General features: G+C 47.3%; 1 protein-coding gene across 3 annotated transcripts in view; it reads right to left on the reverse strand.

Moving 5' to 3' along the window:
- Nucleotides 1-795: 795 nt before the first annotated feature.
- The window catches only part of LOC123483533 (serine/threonine-protein kinase PAK 1-like), a 21,324-nt gene continuing 12,119 nt past the window's right edge, over nt 796-10,000 (reverse strand). The window contains exons 2-15 of one of the 3 annotated variants that reach the window (XM_045213749.1): nt 7,958-8,170; nt 7,566-7,660; nt 6,569-6,716; nt 6,353-6,390; nt 5,659-5,772; nt 4,846-5,062; nt 4,584-4,607; nt 4,029-4,092; nt 3,751-3,912; nt 3,370-3,487; nt 3,150-3,249; nt 2,680-2,876; nt 2,403-2,540; nt 796-2,258 (exon numbers count right to left, since the gene is read on the reverse strand). In XM_045213749.1, the coding sequence (XP_045069684.1) occupies nt 2,172-2,258; nt 2,403-2,540; nt 2,680-2,876; nt 3,150-3,249; nt 3,370-3,487; nt 3,751-3,912; nt 4,029-4,092; nt 4,584-4,607; nt 4,846-5,062; nt 5,659-5,772; nt 6,353-6,390; nt 6,569-6,716; nt 7,566-7,660; nt 7,958-8,144 (1,689 nt within the window). In that variant the 5' untranslated portion in view covers nt 8,145-8,170 and the 3' untranslated portion in view covers nt 796-2,171. The remainder of the gene's footprint in view (nt 2,259-2,402; nt 2,541-2,679; nt 2,877-3,149; nt 3,250-3,369; nt 3,488-3,750; nt 3,913-4,028; nt 4,093-4,583; nt 4,608-4,845; nt 5,063-5,658; nt 5,773-6,352; nt 6,391-6,568; nt 6,717-7,565; nt 7,661-7,957; nt 8,171-10,000) is intronic. The other 2 variants (XM_045213748.1, XM_045213752.1) reach the window with 2 other exon arrangements.

Raw genomic sequence — 10,000 nt, forward strand, 5'->3', positions numbered from 1 at the left:
TCTCTCTCCTCAGCTCTCCCCCTTTGTTTTCTCTCCTGTGCTCCTGCTGTTGTTTGGCCATGTCACTGATGATGTCACACTCTGGCATTCCTCCACATCTATTTCCTCTCCACATCTCTCTCTTTCCTCTCCTCTCTCCACATATTCTTTCATATCTCTACCTTTCCTCTCCCCCTATCCACACCCCCCCGCTCCATCTCCACCCCCTATCTCCCACCTCTCTGCAGTGCCGATTCAGCAAGAATGAACATCATCATTCTACTAGCCCAGGATGGGGAACAGCATACAAGGGAGCGAGGGGGAGAGAATAGACAGAGGGAAAATCTCAAACACATACTCCTCGCGTCCTCTCTCCTTGTCTCCTTCTCAAAACCCATTGGAGGAGAAGGCCAGAGGGGAGGGAACTCCGGCTTTCTCATCCAATGGGTTTTGAGTAGGAGGCGAGGAGAGAGGATGCAAGGAGTATGCAATTGAGATTCTCCCAGAGATGGAGAGAGACAGGAGGGCTAGACAGAGACAGATAAATGGAGGCAGTGAGAGAAAAAGAAGGGAGAGAAAGAGGTGGTGGGTTGCGACACAGATGCACACATACCCTTTGTCTAGCCAGGCAGATTAAGACTGTGGCAACAGTAATTACCAGTTTAATCAGTGACTTGAGTCTAATTTCCCATTCAGATGAGAACCCCACCCAGAGGAGCCGACACACTTAAATTACAATAATACTTTATATAAACAGACCTAACCAAGGGTACACCCAACAGCCCGAGACAGACAGACCGACAGCCAGACTCTCTCCACAATACAGCTTTTTCTTCACTTTATTTGTCTCATTCAAAATAATCCAAGACTTTTATAAACATCATAATTTTGGCTGCAATAGACAGGAAGAGAAGACTTCAATAACTATCACCACCCTTATCTGAACTGGTCTTAACCTGTCCCAAACCAGTCTAAACCAGTTTGAACCAGTTTTTAACCAGTTCAACCCAGTCTATCCCAGTTCTAAACCTGTCTAACCTCAGGTGGGCTACAGTAGTCTGGGGAACTGACAAGATTTGAAGGTTGTGTAGTCTCTTCTCTCAGCTGCAGGAGCGTGCAGAGCACTCGGAGTCTGGTGAGAGAGACTAGAGGTTGTCCAACTGTCTGTTAGAAGTCTTCCACCTGTGAGACTGTTTAAGGCTGAAGGTAGTTTTAACACTACATTTCAAGAACGGAACTAAGCCAAACCCAAACCTCCTGGTAAAAAGTATACTTCTTATTGGTACCTTGGTATTCTTCAGCTCCATCTGAATAAAGAATGCAGACAATATTTTTCTGGTTGTTTTAGGTTGTTTTTTTAGAGCTGTTTTTTCACATGTAATGTACATACTATCTTCAGAGGGTTGGGACTAGGATCAATCCAACATTGTACCGTAGCGATTGTACTCAAAAAATAGGATTTAGATATGTTCTTCTATACTGTATTGTACACAGGCATCCTTCATGTACCATCATCATCATCATCACAAATTGTATTATGATTTTAAACATTCCATAAAAAAGGTTTGTCATGCGTGTCATCTCACTCAGATAGAAAGATAGAGAGAGAAAGAAAGATAAGTAGAGATAAGGAGATAGAGTTACAACATTTGATCAGACTGAAAGGCTCTGTCCCAAATGACACCCTATTTTTTGACAAAAGTAGTGCACTATGTAGGGTGCTGTTTGGGACTCCTAAAAATCAACAGTACCACTTTGTGTCTCTTCATTACACTAATCAACCAAACCCTTCTCCCCAAAACAAAACACCTAAGAAAAGATCAAACTAAAATGCACTTTTTCAACACATGAAAATAACAGTCAGACATAAACAAACAAACAGTTCAAAGGTCATATCAGATCCAGTCCACAGCCACTGTCCTGCTGAAACTACAACTCTAATGAGTCTTTGGACCTGGATCTCTCCTCCAATCCGATCAGTGTATTTGTACCAGCGATGACATCAGTAAGAGCGTCCTTCCCACAGTCAACGTGATAGGTTAAGGGGTTGAGGGGGATGGGACTCCCTGAAACAGCCCCTGTCTGGATCCAGAGGGGAGAGGAGGGGTCTTGTTTGCCCCAGTGGGGGAGAGCGAGAGAGAGAGAGAAAAGCACAAAGGAAGGGGTGATCTGTGGGGCTAGCAGCTAGCAGGTTAGCGGTTAGCCTTAGCTGCTTCTTTGGCTGCCAGGATGAGAGGAGTCAGACTGGATAAAGGCTTGGCCACCTTTAGGAACTGGTGCTGTGGAGAGGAGGAGGATGAGAGGAGAGATTGATTTAGTTTTATTACTGGTAAAACTAATGATATGGTTTGATGCTCAAACCAACCTTATTCACCACAGGCATACTTCCCCTACCCAACCTCCCGCTCTTCCTCCCTCTCTACCTGTAGTAGGTCTTTAGCGCTCCCTCTCTTCTCCACATCCATCTCCAGGCAGCAGGTGAGGAAGTCTCTGAAGACTGAGGACAGTTTCTCTGGGTTCTGAAGTTCTGGAGTCCCGTTGGTCGCAATCAGATACAACGCCTAGGAGATAGGACAGGACAGACAGGGGCCGTTATACACACACACACACACACACACACACACACACACACACACACACACACACACACACACACACACACACACACACACACACACACACACACCCTCTCTCTCTCACCCTGAGTGGGTTCTCGTTGAGGTAAGGGGGTTCTCCCTCCACCATCTCTATAGCCATGATGCCTAGAGACCAGATGTCAACTTTAGGACCATAAGCCTTCCTGGTCACCACCTCTGGAGCCATCCAATAGGGAGTCCCCACCATGGTGCTCCTCTTACTCTGCTCTGGAGTGATCTGGGCACAGAACCCAAAGTCAGCTAGAGAGGAGAGAGAGAACACACGTTAGAATAGGACATTTCACTCTAATGCACTGTCCTATAATGCAATGTATAATAACCGGGTTTGGCCGGTGTAGGCCGTCATTGTAAATAAGAATTTGTTCTTAACTGACTTGCCTAGTTAAATAAAGGTAAAATATAAATAAATAAAATAAGGCTAAGGTGGTAGTGCTGCATTAGAACACAGACTATGAGGTCCCTCTGCTGGTCAAATGGAGACACTGCACATTAATGTGTGCGTGTGTTACTTACTGAGTTTCACTGATCCGTCCATTCCCAGAAGGATGTTGTCACTCTTGATGTCGCGATGGATCACCTGGTTAAAATGGAGGAACTCCAAGGCCTGCAGACACTGGAGAGAGAGAGAGAAAGAGAGAGAGATGTACAAAAGTGCTCAAGGCATCACTTTCTGAATTAGCAAGCAGGCCGACAAGCCAGGTACGCACACACACGCAGCAGCAGCAGTACTGACCTCCCGACACACAGCAGCGATCTGAGCCTCGTCCATACAGGTTTCCGTGACGACATCAGTCAGAGAACCTCCAGCCAGATACTCCATCACCACCCACAGCTCCTCCCCCACCAGGTAACTACAGAAACACAACAGCCACACCCATGTTACCATGGTAACATCAAATATCACCACTGTACCAGTTCCTCAATGGTAAGGGGAAGATATGAGAGGGTGTGAGGGACAGTTAGGGTGTGTCCGTGTGTGTGATGAAGAAGGAGACGAAAGACAAGATGAAGATACATAGTTCTCACAACTAATGTGTGTGTGTTTACATCTGAAAGTGTGTTTACATGTCAATGTGTTCGTTTATGAGTCTGTGTGTTTGTATGCGTGTCTCACCTGTCCAGGTAGTTAACAATGTTGGGGTTCTTGTTTTCCCTCATGACCAGTATCTCGTTGATGATGAGCTCCTTCTTGGGCTGCTGCTGCAGGTTCATCTGTTTAATGGCCACCTCCTGGCCTGTAGCGATGTCTATGGCTGTATATACCGTACCTGACGCACTGGAGGGGGGAGGGAGAAGGAAAGAGAGGAGGGGAGAGAGAGACTTCTTTCATTTCAAAGTGAAGAAGTGTGTGTGTGTGTGTGTGTGTGTGTGTGTGTGTGTGTGTAGACTCACCCCTGTCCGATCTTCTCAAAGCGTGTGTATTTCTTCTTGGGGTCTCCCACACTGACTATACTCCCTGAGAGGAGGGAGGAAGGGAGAGAGAAGTGAGGTTAATAAATGAAACAGAGAGAGAGAGAGAGAGAGAGAGAGAGAGAGAGAGAGAGAGAGAGAGAGAGAGAGAGAGAGAGAGACACAGAGAGAGAAGGAGAGAGATTGACAGACTGAGAAACAGTAGGACCATTACAGTACAGAGACTCTCAGAGACTTTAAAACCATGGCTGTCAGGGTCAGGTCAAAGACATGCTGGTCAGACTCAGACAGACGGGGTGAGAAAGAAACAGAGATGGAGGAGAGTGAGAGAGGAGAGCTAGAGAGAAGGAGAGACAGTAATAGACAGAACATCTTGTTGAGTCCACAGGAGGAGGTGAGACTGTCAGACGCTCAATTTCACAGAATCACTCGGTAACTCCAGGAGATTGGGTGGTAGAGATAGAAGAGGACAAATCAGATGCCAGGGTTGTACAGGAGGGCGGGAGGATATGTCTGAGTGACAGTATTGTTTCTTACCAGTAGAGGGAGACCTGAGTACATCTGAGGCATGGAGCATCACAGGATGATATAGTTGAACTAGTTATACACACACACACACACACATACACACACAACTCCTCCAATGGATTACAGAGTATACACACCATTCATCAATACAGAGTACCTTAGGGCACAATGACAGGAGATGGTACCTGGGATCTGAAACCAGCAGCCAGCTCAGTTCACTTCTATTGCAACTTTCAGACTACCTCTGTGTGTCTGTGTGTGTGTTACTTACGTAGTTTCTCCAGTATCTCTTCATCAGACATCTTCTTCTTGCGCGTTTTGTCTGCAGGGCGTGGCAGGGAGGGGCCAGGGGCAGGACTAGGGGTGGGGCTAGTGGGGGGCGTGATGGCGGAGGTGGCGCCCTCCGGAGGTGGGGGGGAGATAGGCGACGTGGCAACGTCTCTGGTGGGAGGGGCTGGGAGGGGATCTATCACAGAACGAGTGTATATCTGAGGAGAAAGAGGGAGGGGGTGAGAGAGCGAGAAAGGGGGAGAGGTGGGAGGGAAGGAGAGAGAGAGGAGGAGGGAAGGAGATAGAGGGAGTTGGAGTGAGAGAGAGAAGGGAGAGATAAGGACTATGTTAGCCTTCTGAGCTATAGCTTATGCAATTAGTGGTCCACCAAATCATCTCAGTTACAGTTACTGTTCCTGATGTTACTGTGTCTGTGTGTGTGTCCCAGTCAGGTGCGCTGAGCTGCTCAATCACCGTGGCAACAATGGCGCCATGGCAGTAGCCCTGTCTGAGACGCCACTTCAGTTCGGACCAAAAGAAAAGACCCCTCTCAGCCAATCAGAAAACAGACTTCTCTAGGGGATTTCTCTGGTGTGTGTATTTGTGTTTTCTGTGACAACAGAGAGAACAGAGAGGCAGTGTGAGTTTAGTATCTAAATTCAGCCTCCTGCTGCCGCCCATGATCGTCACACATACACAAACACACACAATGCTGAGTCTGTTAGTGAGGACCAGCACGAGGAGAGTGTTACTTTATTTACCTTGTCTGGAGCCAGGGGGCTGAGTGTATGTGTGAGTGTGGCGCGTGTCTTACTGATTTAGTGTGTTCTGGTCGGGGAGCGACAACAGGAGGGGGCGTGGCCTCATCTTCATCCTCGTCCTCAGATACGGTTGCTATGGCGGGCGTCTCTGACACAGCCTTGGAGCTCTGAGGAGGATGTGACATCACTTTCAGTTAGCTCACCTTATTTTCCTGTTGTTAATACTCCCTCTACTTCTCCCTAACTTTCTCCCTCCCCTTCTCCCTCTCTCTCTCCTCCTGACTGACTGTGACAGCAGGACAGCCAGGCAGATAGAGAGCGCGAATGAAAGGAAGAAAATATGCTGATTCACAGACAGTGCAGAAACAGGGAGAGAAGGAGGGATGGAGAGAAGTAGAGCCAGGAAAGAGTGTGTCTCAATGAGTCGATTGGCACACCTCTCCTCTCCCTTTCTTCCTCTGCTCTCTCTTCAACCATCTCTTATCCTCTCATCCCCTCTGTTTATCCCCTGTTTCTCTCTATCCCTCCACTCCTATTCACCATTCTTCACCTAAACACACATTGATAGTTGAGTAAACAAAGAGATGTGCGTATCAAAATGCACCCTATTCCCTATATAGTGCACTACCATGGCTCATAGGGCTCTCTGGTCAGAATTGTGGCTATGGGCCCTGATCAAAAGTTGTGCACTATATATGGAATAGGGTACCATTTGGGACTAAAACAAAGATGTGTCAGGAGACTTACAGCAGTGTTGGAACAGCTGTAGTTGTCTGAACTCTTGTCTGTGGAGAAGGAAAACAGGAAGAAGGAGAAGAAGAAAGACAAGATGAAGAGATCAAGTTCTGACAAATAGTGTGTGTTTACATGTGAATGTGTGTGTGTGTGTTTGTTTTTGTGTTTATGTGTGTATGTATACATGCTAGTGTGTGCGAGCATGTGTGTCTGTGTGTGTGTGTGTACCTGTAAAGCTCATGTATTTCTGGCTGTTGTTGGTCTCCTTGGAATCGTAGAATTTGAGAACGTCAAGGACAGCCTGAGGATTCTTCTTCTGTTCCAGCTTAGTGATGTTAGAGGTCTGGAGCAACCGAGCCCATTGCTCCGGCATGCCCTACACACACAGACACACAGTTAGTAACAAGAGAGAGATGTCATGTCTGCAGTGGTCAGAGAACTGGGTCATATCGCCATCCTACAGTATCATCCCCCTCTCTGCCGCTCTCTTTCCTCTGCCTCGCTCTTTCCTCTGCCTCGCCCTCTACTCACTCGCTCCATTTCCCCTAAGATCTCCCCCTATTACAAACAGACAGAGAGGGAGAAAGAGGCATTGAGGGAGGGTAATAGTGAAAGAGAGGATGCGTCTGAAATGGTTCCATATTCCCAATACAGTGCACACATTTTGACAAGGGCCCATAGTACTCTAGTCAAAAGTAGTGCACTATATAGGTATTAGGGTGCCATTTGGGACGCAGCAGAGAGAGATTAGGAGTAAGTGGAGTTATTGTGCTGTAGCTAGTTAGCCTGTTTTCTGCACTCCAAATCTAAAGTAATTCCTGCTCTAACTCAGTTACAGTACCAGCCTGCTGTCCAGAGAACCGATCCTCCTACACAGGCCTTGGTTGATCAGCTGAATCATAGTTACACACCCTACTAGATAAAGACCATAGATTTAGAGAAAATAGACAGACCCTTCCAGATACAGACCCTAGATCTAGAGCACATAGACCCTTCCAGATACAGAACCTAGATCTAGAGCACATAGACCCTTCCAGATACAGACCCTAGATCTAGAGCACATAGACCCTTCCAGATACAAACCCTAGATCTAGAGCACATAGATCCTTCCAGATACAAACCCTAGATCTAGAGCACATAGATCCTTCCAGATACAAACCCTAGATCTAGAGAACATAGACAGACCCTAGTAGAGCATAGATGTAGAGCACATAGACAGACTCACTGTGAACTCTCCAGTGACCGCATCGAAGCCCACGTGGATGGTGTGTTCAAAATCAGAAGGCAGAGAGATCTCTGGACGCTCCTTCTTCTTGTTGGCTGAGAGAGAAGGGGGGAGAGAGAGAGAGAGAGATGAGAGAGAAAGAGAGAGAGGGAGCATATTGTTAGAGGCAGCAGCAGAGTCTCTCCCGAGGCTCATGGGAAGACTAACCATGCAAGCTACCACAAGGGATCCTGGGGGATTTGGATGTCTGTCATATTCCACCTGGTTACCTCCCTTGGTTGCACAGTTGCACACGCACAGTCACGCACAGTTGAACACATATAGTCGCAAGCGCATGTGCGCGCGCACACACACACACACACACACACACACACACACACACACAAACTCACTCTTGTCTCCTCCTCCTGTCAGGATGGACCTGATGGAGCGATCTTTCTTCTTCCTGTCCTCTGGGTTGGGAGGGAGGGGCTTGGAGCCATGGGGGGCAGGATCCTTGCTGCAGGAGCCAATCAGAGTGCTGGTGTTCCTCATGGGCGGGGCTGGGGGCTTGTCCTCGACGTCCCCATTGTCAGACATCTTCACCAATCACACGCCGGCTGCTGCTGGAACAACCAATCAACATTAGGTCACAGAACATTACCAGTCTATCAACTAACATGACATTAGTCCACTAGCCAATCAACTGACGGAAAATATATCCTATCAGCTAACAGGACAACACCAGTCCACTTACCTGTCAGCTGACAGAACATTAGTACTCTATCCAATTAGCTGACAGAACATTATTCCACTAGCCTATCAGCTGAGAGAGCATTAGTCGACTAGCCTATCAGCTAACAGGACACAGCTAGGAGGACTACCAGTCTATAGTTGACTTGCTGGCACTCTGTTTGATCTGCAAACACACACATAATTTACAGGCCAGTTTCCTGGATCCAGAGTGTGTGCACGCTGCAAACACCGACCACTGAGTCACAATCCAGGAAGAGAAAGACACACACTAGCCTGCTGCCTCTGCTCACACACTCATTCTCAGAGCCATTGAACTGAGGAGAGAAAGGAACAAGCTCATGACTGGTTGTACCACAAAAATCTAAAAACGGCACACACACAGATTCTCACAGACACACACACACACACAGAGTCATTCACACAGGGGATGTAAGCTAACCTGCTATAGTGAATGCTCTGGTGGACACAGTCTACCAAAGGGAACAACTATCTGGGTCAGATAGGCGCACACACAGTTTTACAGAGTTCATGACATGAGAAGAGCTTAGCAAGAAAAACATCTAAAAGGACTAATTCGAGGTAGAGAGCACTAAACAAAAAAAGCAGAGATTGATTTATTTTAGCTCACTTTAATCCATAGTACAGGAGGCGAACAGAGTTCATGTCATCTCAATGCAGGAATGATTCATAAAGTCTACATGGTAAATAATGCGACATTTACATCAACGGATGACTAATCATCTGGTGCACTGACCTCATCATACCTCAGGGTTAGTGTAACAGAGTTAAGATCATATCAACTCCACAGCTTGAAATGTCTCCCTTCATGTTGCTTTTCGGTGGTGTAGCTGTACAAGCCGTTGTCAAGCGGGCGGTCTCTCGTTTGGGAACCACTTGTTGGAGCCCAGTAAGGGGACTGGGACAGTGAAGGAAGCTAGTGTACTTCTAAGCAGGCACAGTGATGCCTGTGTTACATTAGCAGTGGCTAGGTTCTGTCTGGCCTTACCTCAGTCTGTCTGTCTGTCTGTCTGTCAGGCTGGAACTCTGATCTTGGCTTCAGCTTCGGTCTCCTCAGTCCTCAGTGTTCCTCTAACTACAACAGCTAGTCCAACTCCAAATATCATGCAGTGTGTGGGAGAGAGAGATTGTGTGTGTGTGTGTGTGAGGTTCCGTGCCGATGTGTTTGGACTTGGTCTGCTCTGCTGCCTTTTAGTAATTTAGTAATGAGGTCACAGCCTGTGATGTCAGAATGTGTCATGGGGTAGGAGGTGGGGTTTGTGGCTCACACATGTCATGAAAGTGTGGAACTACAGTATATTTGCCACACAAACACTAAACAGATGTATAAACAAATGCACACACACACTCTACAATCACACACACTCTACAATCACACACACTCTACAATCACATACCTCTTCAATTACACAGCTCTGGTGACGAAGAGAGCAGCTGGTCACAAGGCACACACTCTTCATTAGGGTTCTGTAATTCTAGAGCACCTTTGTCACCTCCTCCCTTCTTTCCATCCTCCCTCCCTCCTTCAGACATCAAACACATCCTCCCCCGTCTCACCTCCCACCCCCTCCCCAGCCAACACCCACCCAAATCCTCCTCTGGCGAGTTGACACAAGGAAGGTCTCACATTTCAGACTCCACTGTCAGTTGACACACACAACCCTGTCATCACACATCACCCT

The sequence above is a fragment of the Coregonus clupeaformis genome, chromosome 5 (assembly GCF_020615455.1).
Source record: "Coregonus clupeaformis isolate EN_2021a chromosome 5, ASM2061545v1, whole genome shotgun sequence".
Taxonomy (NCBI): Eukaryota; Metazoa; Chordata; class Actinopteri; order Salmoniformes; family Salmonidae; genus Coregonus; species Coregonus clupeaformis.